Here is a 14647-nt window from a genome sequence, read left to right on the forward strand (position 1 = left end):
TGTGACAGACTGGCAACCTGTTTGCTGAAGATAGGCACCAGAACACAAAACATTCAATTTTAGAGGGGTGCAGGAGGTTAGCCACTCAGAGGTGGACTTCAAAATGTTCAAAATTCAATGTGTTTCCAGCTGCACAACCCAATCCTATTTGATCTTTATTCAAACAAGGGTAAATTAAGGTGTAATAGAATTGTACAGGGGACAGAACCTGCTGCCTTTAATGAAGACAGTTGCTATAAGTGTAATAACTCTGAAAAAAAGACTTCAGGACATTTTTGGAATGGTAATTTAGATCAATTTGTGTCCTTTTACTCTAAATATGACATCTTTAAAACCAGGTAGATAAAGAAAAAAATAGTTTTGCAGTCAATTACATTCCTTTGACAGACTTCAATACTTGCAGACTTGAAACCTTAAGAGCAATACTTAAATATATATATATATATATATATATATATATATATATATATATATATATATATATATATATATATATATATATATATATATTTATGAAGATGTGAAGATTCTGACATCTAGTGGTGTATCTGAGTACTTTCAAAACATACGACTGAAGATGTGAGGGGAACATATTCCAGTAGAATTTAACTAGAAGGACTTTATAAAATATTCAGCACAGTGGGTTGAGCAAAGGAAGTTTGGCTATCACGCCTGAACACAGAGACGCTTTTAAGTATAAATCTGACAAAAAAAAAAAGCATAATTAGGCACTTAGGACGCCCACAAACACCACATGTACATGATGATGAAGAAAGGATCCTGGTAGGCTTCTCTTTGGTCATATTTTTGAAAATTTGTGGTTCTTTTTAATACTTTGACACAAAGAATCTCTGAATTTTGCTAATTTTGTCACGACAATGTGGTAATGAGGGAGCCCTTGGTGTGCTCACCCACAAACTGATTCATCTTGATTGGCAGCTGTACAAACACAAAAACATCCACCGCTCATCAGGCAACTGCCTCTTGGCAGCATCAGCGCCAACGCTTCGAAGCCGGAACAAACAGAGGAGGGTGACGGTTTGTTTAGAAGACTGTAACACCTCCAGAAGTTCTCTGGGCTAACGGTCACAAGGGCTGAGCCAAGCTAGGGCCAGATTATGGGGTGAAAGGAGAGGATTATTAACCTGCAACAAAACAGGAAACCTCAAGACAAAAAAGACGGAAGCAGACTGAGGACAGAAAGTTGTTTCTGAAGGCCAAAAAAAAAAAGATCCACATTTGTACAATGCATAAACTAATAAATGAAGAGTTTTAAGGTTAAAGACCTTATGTACTCTGTTAAAATTTCACTCACCATCATCAAGCTTTCTGCCCTCAGGAGCCACCGAAGCGACAACAGGCACAAGTACAAACACCCTCAAGCTACAGCAAGAGTAACATCACAAAGAAACACAAAGTCCTCAAAGCTGGCAGGGTGCTGGGGATATGATGCCATGCAGAGTGTGAAGAGGGAGGGAGCCCAACCCTGCAACATCCTTATTTTCTTAGATGTTTTTTTTTTCTATTATAGAGGCACATAGAAGGCATAAAAGTTACATTGTAAAAGCATTTACCTGTTTGAGCCAAGAAAAACAACAAAAACACACACAACCACAGAGGCAAGCAAAGAAGAGTCTCTGATGGATTGCTCAAGTCTTCAGAAGGACACAGCAGTTGTAATAAATAAGAATAACTGCAGTTAATATGTCTGTAACATGGATTAGGGGTTGAGGGTGAACCTAAATAATAACATTAATATAGTATTAACAACAATAATAGCAACAATGTCCAGTTCCTTTTATGTCGAGCATGGAGTGGAGAGGGTTGTGATTGGCTCAGTACAGAAAACAAGGAGGATATGGGACAATGTTCCCCATGTAACACACAAACACACACTGAAAATAAAGCATGTGGAGGTCTGCACAGCTGCATCCAGCATTACCAAAACCGCGAGTTGCAACAAATCAAACTGAAAGACAAGACTCTCTGCTCACTGGTTCAGGCTTTGCAAAGGGACAGAAAAGAAAAGTTTAAGCACTGTTACTTCAAAGGAGTTCTTATAACTCGTACGGCCATTTTGTACCAGACTTAATACAGTTTTATTATTTGTGCAAACATGACAATGCTTTGGTTTCCTTTTGCTCAAGCTGTCGTGGCAAATTACTTTTGTGCTTCAAGATGCAAAGCAAAAAAAAAAAAAAAAAAAAAACATTAACTAGGAAAATAATATATTTATATTAAAAGTGCAAAACACCTGGACTAAACTGAAATGTAACAAATTATTGGGCACTATTCTGTATGCGGGGAGATTGGTTCTTTGAAAGGTTTCCTTACACTCAAAGAAATATGTGCAAAAACTAATCAGGCAAACACAAATATTTGGCAAATATTTACAGTTTTAGGCTAAACATAAGTCCTAGAGGTTCCTCTTACTTCTAATTCTTTAGTGTCGACCTCTTTCTACAATATAAACCAACATTTAACATCTTCGTCAGGAACGTCTGAATGAAATAAGCAGCTGTTGCATAATTATTGTTTTGTGCAAGACAGTTATATTTTCTGACAACACTTAAGCAAGAATCACAAACTTTGGAAGTATATGGGTAAATTGCTGCTTTTGAAAGTTAATTTTGGTGATTCTACAAAGGATCAGAAGCTGGAGTCAAGAAATCAAATGGTGACTTGAGTTTGACAATTATTAATTTGATCAGGAATCACCAGTGATGAAGGAGTGGGAAACTTTAAAAATATATTTTTTTTCTTAATCGGGGAAGGTACCACACATAATAGATTGCGCTATCACTCTTCAGAGTGGATGCTGTTAGACCAAAAATTCAAAGTTAGCCATTTTCAGTATCAGCAAGATTTTTAACAATTAAAACGGAGGAGTAGAAAAGATCTAAGAAGATATTTAGACTGTAAACTTCATTTTCTTGTTAGCTTTCCATTCAAGTCATGTCTTTTAAAACAAGAGAGACCTCATTTTAAAGCGATATCTTGTCTTTCAGACACAAAATGAAGTAAATCCCCTCTGAGTTAGTTACAGTTTTCCATAGAATCCTGTTTTTGCACTTAAACGAAAAGTGGAATCGGCAGCTTCAAGATTAGGAAAAAAAATTTAATTTCAAGATTCCTTCACCAACATTCAACATTGCCAGCCCTTTGAACATAAAGCGAGTGTATGATAGGTATTTTGAGCTCAACCTATAGTAAACTGCACATTAAATCAGGGGCAATCCTCTTCTTAAATCCATTCAAAATGTTTCTAGCCTTAAAAAAAAAAAAAAAAAAAAAAAAAAAAAAAACAGACATTTTGGTAAAAGACAGTTCATTATATTCACAGCTTTTCTGATGACTATATCTGATTTGCTTGCTCTGATTAATTTGCTGCAGCTCGACGGCCTGAAATGCTGAACAGCGGCTGTATCAGAGCATGAGCTGACCTCTCGCCGTGTTTGCAAACTAACCGGACAGCATTCTGGCTCTGCCTCGACCTGCAGCCATTTGAACACATCCCTCAGCTCACACACACAATCACACACACACACACACACACACACACACACAGGCAGCCAAGAGCCTAAAACACGTAGGTAGATGGCATTGGCGAGGAAAGCAGTTGCACTGCAGTACCTATTAAAGACCACTAGGGGAGGCTCTTAAGTCTACAATCAGGCTCTACAGCTGCTCATCATTGGCCATCTGTGGCTGCCAGAGATATATTCTGTACATGCAGTCAGTTAATAATCTGATGCAGGACTTTTGCTTTGAGTAGGCAAACATTTAGATTATACACAGAAAGCGTTATATCAGCCATCTTTTTTTTTTTACGATCTGCACATCTTCCACTGCTTTTCAGTGAGAAAACAAGAGTTTGACCACAATGGTGGATGGCGTGGCCAGCTCGTTAATAATATTGGGAGAAGTGGGTGAAGCTAATCTGATCACAGGGGGAGGTTTTGCATACAGACACCTTGAATTATTCCATATTATACTCGAGGTCTCCCCCGCCCCTCCCACCACCTCAGGGGAGACATGGAGGCCGCCTCCTTGTTCTACTTCGTCCGCCGGTCTTCCTCGTTCTGACTCTGGAGGCGTGGAGGGGGGGTGAGAGGGAGACCTGCTTTTTTGTAGGATGGTTTTTAGGTTTTCCTCCCTCTGTGCCGTGCACATGTAGAGCTCAATCCCCCAGGATGACTTTCACAAAGCTAGCCACGTCAGTTTCTTTGGCCTCGTGGGAGGTGAAGAAGGGATGTTGCTGTGGAGGAGACGGAGATCAGGTTAGTCTGAATGAAATCAGGAGTTTTTCATGAGGGCAGATTTATATCCCTAGCAAGACTGAAGATATAACAATACTAACCATCAATTTCTAGTACATCTTTCTTTACTTTGTAGTTCCTTATAATCCTTTGGGGTTTTTTAAGTCAATGTTTTGATTATTGTCCAAGTTGCTTTGTCATTTTGAAATTACCTTGTTTTTGTTTTGGATAAAGATGATCTGTTCTGAAGGGCATTTTTAAGCCTTTATTTCTTATTGAAGATGTTCCATCTAATCATTTCCTTCACTTCATTTTTGCCTTTTGAAGTAACTTTCTGTCTTTTGTATTTTAATTATTCTTAAAGTTAAGGTTTATTTATTAATGCACTTCTTACCTAGTAAAATACCTAAGGGGTTTTTCAGGTCAAATTTCACTTCATAAAGTTGTTTTTTTTTCTGTTTTGTTTATCCAAAGTGTGAACATTGGCTTATTTAGTCCATTTGTTTGGTTTTTAACTTTAACTTCATTTGCTTTTGAGAATTTTTATTTGATCCCTCAGACAGTTTTAATTTAGACTGTTACTGTGTTAATCTACTTGTTCATCTTTTTACATCTTGTGGAAATCATTTTGCATCTTTCTATAATGCTGTGGTGGCCTCTAGTGGCCATCTTGTCTGAAAATTTTTTGCAGAAATGCTAATGCTAAGTCTATTTGCATGTACAAAAAAGAAAATAAAAAAAACAGAAGTCTGTCTGCATATACATTGTTCTTTGTAGAACTTTACAGGGTCTGTTTATTTTCGTTCAATCTCTTTTTACATTGTTCATGTCCTTGTTTGACTATCTTTCTTCTAGTCTAAACGAATTAAATGGTGTGTGTGTGTCCTGCTTGTCTCTGTGTTGCCCTATAATGGGCTGGTGACATGATTGTCAGTTTGAAAGACCTTTAAATAAAAATAAATAAATCCCCATTATGAGTAATGAAAGTTACATTTGTCAACACATTGAACTTTTAGAAAATTTTCAAAAATCAAGGGAAAAATGCCATGTAATGTCATATATTACTTTTTAAAGTTTTTATACAGCTTTGATTTGACTGCATAATATCAAACTTATGGTGTGATCATGTTGCACATTGTAGGTTTTTTTTAAACTTGGAAAATATTCAGAAATATTTTACAACTATGAAATGTTCACAATTTCTACATCAAAATAAAGACACTGAGTGCACATGCCAAACCTGCAGTTCATTCCCATTACATTTTATGGGAATTAATTTCAATACATCTTATACTTGCATAAAACACTGTAAAGGTCTCAATGGTTACATACAAGGACACCATAAGACAGTAGTGGTGCTAATTGCAGACTAGTAAGTTCCATATTCTACACAAAGTGACTGTGTGTATGATGGTTAAAATCATATCTCTCTGTGAACTCCTGCTCTCCTCATAGAAACATGTGATTGAGCATTTCTGTGAGTGTCTGGTTCTTCCACTACTCAGCTACTTTCTATAGAAGATAGTTGATGTATTTTGCTAGGGTTTAACATTTCTTCTCAAGTTTCCTAATTGTGGTGCGTTCTACCACAGCTGACTGACATTTTGCTAAATTAATTAACATGAGTCGTCTTATTTTATACTCTATAGTTTAATTTGTCTTCTGACCATATATTCTTCCTTCATTGGTTTTATATTTCTACAGGTTTGACTATTTTGAATGTTTGTTCTCATTGCACGTGTCTTATTTTCTAGCTTAACTCCTACAGGTTTCTCTCTCTGTGTTTATTTTTTTCAGATTTCTTTATGCATGTCTTTATTCTAAATATTGTTTGGTTATTTTGTCATCTCTTTGTGACCAATTTGTCTCTATGCAGAGATTTGGTATCTATATGCATTCAGTGTAATGTAATTGACCACAACACTGTGCAAAGTAACCACTTTGGTCTAGTGTGGTTTGGTTTGGTTTTGTTGGGTGTGTGTTTTGTTACTTCAGTCTCGTCTCTGTTCTTTGTTTGACTGACATTCTTGTGTGCATACATTCCTTTTTTTCAAAATTGGGTCATTTAGGATCATTTTGCAGTCATGTGTAATAGTAGATCTTTCTATACATATGTTATAGATTTTATCAGCCCCGTAGTGTGTAACTAACACCATGACAAGTAGACAATAAACAATAAGAACACTAGACATCAACAGAAGGACGAGGTGAACATAAAAAAGAAAACTCACCATGAGTTCTGTGTATGTTGGCCGCTCTTTGGCGTTTTTCTTTAAGCTGTGGTTAAAAAAAAACAAGGCCAAAATACAGAATTACTCTAAAACAAATTGCAACAAGTTGTTTCTGTACTTTCACATTCATTTTTGCATCTCACAGGAAACAAGCAAGATTGATTTGAGTCAATTAGTGTGATGGCGGATGTAACAAACAGCTGCATGGTTCTGCTGGTAAAAATCAGCTGACTCCATTTTCTGAGAAAACATTTGCCCATCATTTGAGGACAGGAGAGTGAGAAGAAACCTCCATTCTGCAGGGAAAGCTGGAGTCGTAGCAGAATATCACAGACAGTTTATGCTACTTTGGGCTCAGAAAACCAACAGATTGGTACAAGATCATCCTGCAGCAGAACAAAGAGCCCACACATGCAGACAGAACTGTGATAGTCTGGATTCTACAGAGGGCAGGAGTCTGGAAATAAAAGAATCTTCATCTACAGGGTACAAACCTGCTTTACAGGTCTAGAATAACTTCTGCTCTTTATTAATCTAAATATCCAAATATGCTGGAGGTAACTATGCAAACTTCTCCGAGTTTGAATGAGTTTAAATATTAGCACAAAACACCTGCAGGATTTAGATGTTTCATAAATCAATTAAAACTGTCAAAAGGACAGTTTTCACCAACATCTCTGAATCATTTTGTACATTTCAGGCTGAAGATCAAATGTCAACATGTACTGCCCCTCATTAAAGCTGTCACAGAAAAAAGACACTTGAAAGCTTATTTCAAGCAAAACTAGAACTGCCAAGTTTCCTGTAAATGTATCAACATAATTTTGATTTATAGAAAATGACAGATAAATAAAAAAATTTCTTTAGCTGATGGAGTCAGATGAGAAAACACTCCATCTGCTGTGATCACTGAGGAAACTTTGTTTAAATAACTTTGTTTAAATAACTTGTTTTAATCTAAAACAAGGACTCTGGACCACTGAGCATCGGTCCAGATCTTTTCCTCAGTTTCTGTTCAGGAGTGGCTTAACACAAGGAATGTAGTCCACATGTTGGATACATCTATGTCTGGAGGTCCTGCACTTCCCTGGATTTTCTTCAACAGGTCGTAGCTATCATTACAGTTTGTGCCTTTATGACTATCACACTGTTCCTTCCACTCACCATCTCAACCAGCTAAAAATCATTTTTGCCAGGTTAAAGTTTTCCAAAAACCTGATTAGAAATCAGTCGCAAAGCAACAAGACAAGACCAATCATTTTGGTGAACCCATATGTCTGGATATCGGCAACTGGAACACCACTTCTTTTTAAGGGGGAGCAGAGTAAAGCCAAAGGTCAACTTAAAACATCAACAAGAAATGTGACTGATCATATTAGTTTTCCGAAAAGGCAGAAGCTAGGCGTTTTACACCTTCCTTTATATGAAAGACATCCCTCCACAGCTCACGCAGTTACTGGCTGCATCTTCCTGCTAACATAATAGTTGCATCTGTAACTAAGCAACTGAGAAAGGAGGAAACAAAACCAGCGGCAGGAAAAAAGAGGCAAGAAGTTTAAAAATGAACATCAGGTGGACACAGAGACGGATCCAAATCAGACCTCAGAATTGATGTGTTGTAGTGTCATTGAATGGCTGTTAGTGCTAACAGATTGGAACTTTGCTCTGCTCTTATTGGAAGGGAGAAAATAGTAACGTTTTCTGACAGCGGTTAGATGTGGGCCAGTCAGGATAAGAAATTCTGGCCAGACATTAATTGTCCCAGAACTTGTTGTGATAAATGATAATATTGTTGATATGAGACAATTTTCAAGAAATATAATGGTAGTAATGGACGTTTATTATTTAGACCAATAAACGATCAATTCTGAGGAACATTTAAATATTGGAACTGGAAGACATGGTAAATATCCAAAATAAATAAACAAAACAACAGAAACAACAAGTAAAATTAATTCTGAAGTCTCTACAGGTAAAATTGTCTTTAAAAAAAAGAGATAGTTAAGACCAAAGCACCAGACTGAAAACCAGTTTTGGTAAAAAGAGAGAGAAAAGGAAAAACATTAAACCAAGCAAATAAAAATCTTTGCGTTTGTTTTAGTTTATCATGTGATTAATTGATTTATTATTTATTGTGACAGGCCTAGTTACATGTGAAACATCATTCAATTAAACAATTAAAATGGAATCAGTGACTGAAGATTTTTTGGATTGCCTGTTTAGACGTCTTAACATTTTGTACTTAACTTCCAAGAAATAATATTAAACTGTGTTAGATGTAAATAAGTAACTTGTATATGAAAAAAATAACATACTAATTCCATCAGAAACAACACCAGTAACAATGATTTCCTGTCTTATCGGTTGTAATTTTCATTTGCTTCCAGGGAAGTGGATTTTATAGAGTGAAACAAAGACGTACCACTGAGAGGTGAAATCCACAAAGTCAGGGGAGAACTGGTCGGCAGGAAGCTGGGGCGAAGGTTCTTCCACCACCTGTTTCAGCTGCTGAAAGGGTGTTCCCCACGAGTCGTAAGGGAAGCGCAGGATGGCGAGCTCAATCTGAGAACACACACAAACAATTTCTTACACTTGAAATAAAGGCGAGTGTGATACAAACAACTACGCAGGGCTATGGATATGACAGGTGAACCCAGACAATAGTAAAAAGTGAAATGGAAGTTTTCAGATTTAATTATTGTAACCTTAATTACCTTAATTACCAGAAAGTGTGGGACCAGTGATCTAACAAAAGTTTTTACTGAAATACAAGGTGTGTTTATTTTAAGATTTTTTTTTTAACAACTTTAACTGGTGTGGCAATAAATGTGGACGGTGCTGTATTCTCACAACAGTTCAGGTGTTACTTATTTTACTTTTCCCCTACCATTGTGATTCCTAAACTCCAGATGTCAGATTTGACATTGTAGCCTTTCTGGTTCGTCTCCGGGTTGATCCTCTCGGGCTGAGATTGAAGAGACGAAACGATCACAAATTTTACATTTGAAAGACTACATTAATTTCAAATGTGAAAAATTGAGAAGCTATGTAAACACTATGTATGTAAAATGGTCCTCATATGCTGACATCTTCACTATAATAACATTGGTCTCATACATTTCTACTAAAATACAGAGCTGGATACTTCTGTCATTTATGGAAAAAGATGCCGCTTACTGCCATGTAGGGTTTGCAGCCAGCGTCCATAGTTTTAGCCACAGAGTCCACCAGGTAGCCGCTGATGCCGAAGTCACACATCTTCACTTGACCCTGAGTGTTGATGAGCACATTGGAGGGCTTCACATCTGGAGAGACAACAAAGCAAACAGCGTTTTTTATTTGATTGGGAACAAAATGTAGCTGAATTTAAAATGAGAAGCTCTCTTCTTACGTTTCACATGCTAAAAGAATAAGTATCAAGGTTGTAAAATAAATAATATAAAATAGATATTATAATTGGTATACCAGTATGCTAGGCGTACTGGTATATCAGTATGCAAAGCATACTGTACCAGCAAAATATACTGATTATACCAATTTGTCATCCTATTAAAACTTAAAATTTGAAACCAATACAAAGAAAAATAGTTAACACTATTTTTGATAATGCAGCACAGTTTTCTAATTAAGAGAAAAGTATGATTAGATACAATATGAAGATTTTATAGATTCCTTAATTATTGAAAAACAGAAGACTTTTTAGTCCTCTTTTAGAAAATTATGTAATTTAAAAGTGTCGCTACTCTGCTTTGCAAGACAGTAGACAATATCAGAGTATTCAATCTATTGAAAATGGAATGTTTTTAATATTGAGGCCACAGTTTAACTTATTACTTCAGAACACAATAAATAAAATTCCAAGTTGATATTCAGGAAACTTTTATTTAATTAAAAGTTAAGTAGAAATGTATGTTTGTTCACCATACTACTTTGCACCAGTTCAGACCTGGTACAAAGTAGTTGCACTTAATTTCCCTTCCCATCATCTGCATGAACATCTATCAACATCTTCCAATAAATGTTAAAGCCTCCTCAGAAAGTATGCTCAGGCTCCTCTTGTAGACCATATTTTAGCATTTTATATTTCAATACATGCATCAAAGTATGTATCTATACATTACCCTTTACAGTGACTGACTGAAATTGCATCAAAAAGATCCCAATTGATGTTTAAGAAGGCAGGAAACCTAAGACCTTTAACCTGTAGAGTGCTCTTCACCAGAGACAGATTCACATTTCAGAACTTTTCTCGAGTATCGAGTAATAAAGATGCTGTTATGATCCTTTAATAGGATCTGGAAATAGTCTGAAGGAAGGAAGCAGCTGGCTGGATATTGACAGCATCTCCGAGAGTTAAATGGGTTTCCACTCAGGCTCTTACCTCTGTGGATGACTTGCAGATTGCTGTGCAGATGCTCCAGAGCCTTTACTATCTGTAATAACAGAAGTCATTAATAAACAACTGAGAATTACATAGCAAATATCTAAAGCATGTACTCATGTGTTGCAGCTAGTCAAGTAACCCACAGAGATGGCGATTTTTCCCAGGATGTCCTCAGGAATGGTCAATCCCTTCTCGATCACCTGCTTGTAGAACTTGTCCAGGGAAGTGTCCATCAGCTCCATGCAAATCCACACGTCACCCTGGCAAAAGATGGGGGCAGGATTTGGAAAGAGATCAAGACACAAAGCAGCCAGACGGATTCCCATCAGACAGGAAGTTTTAAAAAAACCCTAAGAGGAAATCCTGATCATTCATTCATTGATGCAGGAAGTTTTCTCCATCCGACAAAATCCTCAGAAGAGGTTTGAGTCACAAGAATGTTAGCCAGGAATAAAAAAGGTTATTCCTGCTGTACATTATCTATGATACACATGTACAGTACGTAATATGGGAATCTCGTCATAGAATAAGAGCTGGGAAGTGATTTTAAATGATCTTGACCTGCTTGTAATCCTGTACATTCAGGAAGTTTCAGTTTAATGAACAAACAAGTTCTCTGCTTCACTTCACTCTTTATTTATACAAACAAATGGCGATGTTCTCCATTGATGATGCTGTTTTCTCAAATTAAAAATTTTCAGCAGTCATTTAAAGTCTCTGAAACAACTCATATTTCCCATTTTATTTTTGAATCCTCTTCCATTGTCTCATCTCTGTCTTATATAGGCTTTACAAATAATCATTGAAACAGAAAGGACACCTAATAAATACATTAGAGTCCATACAAAATGGCATACCTCTCTGAACAACGCTCCATAGAAAGTGACGGTGTAAAAACAGTCCACTGTCCTCATGGAGATGTCCAGATCCATCAGCAGCCTCTTCTGCTCCTGAGTGTTAACTGTGGCCCGAATCCGCTGGAAGGGAACAATAGGAAATCTAATTAATACACAGACAGGTGGTGTTAATTATGCAAGGAAAAGCCAGACTAAGTCAACTCATGGAGAAGGTCCCCGCTGTGGGAACCACCAGTAGCAGAAGTTGTTGAGGAGAAACTTTACTCTACTCTTCTTTACAGCTCAATAAGGTCTGGAAAAATCTGATGGTACATAGCTCTCACAGCTGTGTACCACCAGCTATGATTCTGTTGCCCATTTACTTCTGTGTTTAGCATCTTCAGTCTGTTGATGACTGATTGGTAAAAACTTGAGCAGTCAATTAGGTGGCCTCACTTTTCTCTCTAGAATGCTTTGGTATGCAGAGGAGATGCTCATTCATTGCAAAGTGTTCTGGTTCTGTGACTACAACACAAGCCCAGATCGTCAATCCACCATCACAACTTACAGTTGGCTCAAGGTGTTTGGTTTTTTTCCAGATGTGATCCAGAGACATTGCTACAGAAGTCTTGCGTCTCATTCAGATGCAACTATGATATCTAGTTTCCAGTTTTGTACATTCTTTCTCACTGTAGAATGATGAGTTTCAAATGGATGCATCGTAAGAGTTGCTTCTCTAAGGTCATTGTAAATATCTTCTTACACTGACATTGTGTCAACACAAACCTATCTTCTAAAATCTCTTGGATTTACAGGAGGTGGGCACACCAGATACAACCAGGTAGGTGTTGCTCGACAAGGGGCCAAAGTTCTTCTTAGTTAGCTATTGGTTTCACTCTCAAGAGAATTCCTCCACAGTTGTCCAAACTGACTTAGAGACTCCAGTCTTCTCATTGTGCTTGCTCATAACTTGTCTACACAACCCAATGAGAAATAAAACATTCCTGTAACAATTGATTAGATATCGACTTGCATGCCACGATCAGAGTTCAGAGTTTTCAACCACAGTGATAGTTGCTAACTGACAAATGACAAACAATGAGTTTGAAAGGTAAACTGATAGTAGGTGTTCAGAGAGACTAATAAAAGCAGAGAGCATCTGATCTTCTGGGGTGACAATAGTACAGGCTTTGATTCACTCACCTTGACAGCCATGATAAGATCACTGGGCACATGCCTCATCTTGTCCACCACACCATACGCTCCTCGTCCCAGTTCACAGATCTGCTCCAGATCATCTGCTTTCACCTCACATTTCTGCTCCAAACGCAGTAAGAGGACAATGTCAAAGGGGTGAAACTTTTCACAACGGATGTGTTTCATGTCTACCAAGCTGTCAGATGGCTTCCAGCATTTATTAATGCACAAGATTTTTAAGGAAAAAAAAAAAAAAATTAAGCCCTTCTGCCAACGGAAAATTTCTATTATTTGAGGAGTTTAAAATAAATATTTTTTCAGCATGATGGGCATTAAAGAGCATTCCTGCCTCCCCACAATCAGAAGAGTTAGAGGCAGCTGTAATGTCCATCGGAGCGTTCTTTACAGCTAGCAGATGCTACTCTGAGCCCACCAGGGTTTATAAACAGTAAATGCACTAAGGGAAGGAATGAAAATCCCCAGTGAGACGCTATAGCACAAATAAAAATTCAATGGGGTCGGAAGTGGTGGAGCAACTGAAAAATTATTACCTTTTCTCCAATTGTTACACAAGCCTTTGAATCCAAATCTCTGGGGGGTCTAAAAAACACAAATCAATCAATCAATCAATCAAATTTTATTTGTATAGCACATTTCAGCAAGGCATTTCAAAGTGCTTTACATCATAAACACAAGAACACAAAGTCATGCATCATGGAATAAACAATACATTATTACATTTCAAATACAGTTCTAAACAGGTGTGTTTTTAATTGCGATTTAAAAGAAATCAGGGTTTCCGCTGTTTTACAGTTTTCTGGAAGTTTGTTTAAATTTTTGGTGCATAGATGCTGAAAGCTGCTTCTCCTCTCTTGGTTCTGGTTCTGGGGATGCAGAGCAGACCAGAACCAGAAGACCTGAGAGGTCTGGAAGGTTTATACAACAGCAGATCTTTGAGGTATTGTGGTGCTAAACCGTTCAGTGATTTGTAAACTAACAACAATATTTTAAAATCTATTCTTTGAGCTACAGGTAAGGTAAAACCGGTTAAATTGGACATAAGAAACATTAAACATGAAAATTGGCAAACAGAAAAAAAAAATACCTTGATGAATTAAACCCAGACCCAAAATTAAAACTTAACATGCAAGTCTAAAAAATAATTATTTTCAAGTGTTCTGTTGATATGTATTGGTTTGTTTTCATTCACTCTCCCACCATTTACTTTACACGTCAGGACTGGTAACGGCCAAGAATGTGTTCAATATTTTCTTACTTCTTGATTGTATAAAAACATATATTTTTATTTAATGCATAATTATGAAAAAATGAAATGTTAAACAGGTTTAACAATGTAGAAAGAAAATAAGTTTTTTTTTTTTTTGGAAAAACATTTATTTAAAACCAGCACTTCAAAAAGAATGTATGAAAATTATTGCCAAAACCTTCAATGAGAATGAAAAAATTATATGTTACATCATGCATTTTGTATGGAATTTAAGAATGCAAAATAGGTATGTTTTTATATAATACATGAAAAACAATAAATGATTTAAAACTAAAAGCAGTATTAGTTGAAAAAAGAACCATACAGAATGTTACTAAAGTGTCATGATCTGCCACTCGCTATGTCTTCCTCCAAATATCTACATCTTAAAAACAATTGATTTATTTGATAATTAAAAAATAAAATCAAGACTGAAATGTGAGGTTGCAAGTATTTGTTATCAAAAACAAGTC

General features: G+C 36.6%; 1 protein-coding gene across 1 annotated transcript in view; it reads right to left on the reverse strand.

Annotated features, from left to right (window-relative positions):
* Positions 1-527: 527 nt before the first annotated feature.
* Positions 528-14647, reverse strand: part of map2k6 (mitogen-activated protein kinase kinase 6) — a 32264-nt gene continuing 18144 nt past the window's right edge. Inside the window, exons 3-12 of the mRNA XM_055043144.1 lie at positions 13459-13507; positions 12914-13027; positions 11732-11851; positions 11018-11134; positions 10872-10923; positions 9668-9795; positions 9378-9455; positions 8913-9052; positions 6491-6536; positions 528-4258 (exon numbers count right to left, since the gene is read on the reverse strand). Coding sequence (XP_054899119.1) covers positions 4181-4258; positions 6491-6536; positions 8913-9052; positions 9378-9455; positions 9668-9795; positions 10872-10923; positions 11018-11134; positions 11732-11851; positions 12914-13027; positions 13459-13507 — 922 coding nt within the window. The 3' untranslated portion in view covers positions 528-4180. The remainder of the gene's footprint in view (positions 4259-6490; positions 6537-8912; positions 9053-9377; positions 9456-9667; positions 9796-10871; positions 10924-11017; positions 11135-11731; positions 11852-12913; positions 13028-13458; positions 13508-14647) is intronic.

Source organism: Poeciliopsis prolifica, unplaced genomic scaffold (assembly GCF_027474105.1).
Source record: "Poeciliopsis prolifica strain line A6 unplaced genomic scaffold, Auburn_PproV2 SCAFFOLD018, whole genome shotgun sequence".
Lineage (NCBI taxonomy): Eukaryota > Metazoa > Chordata > Actinopteri > Cyprinodontiformes > Poeciliidae > Poeciliopsis > Poeciliopsis prolifica.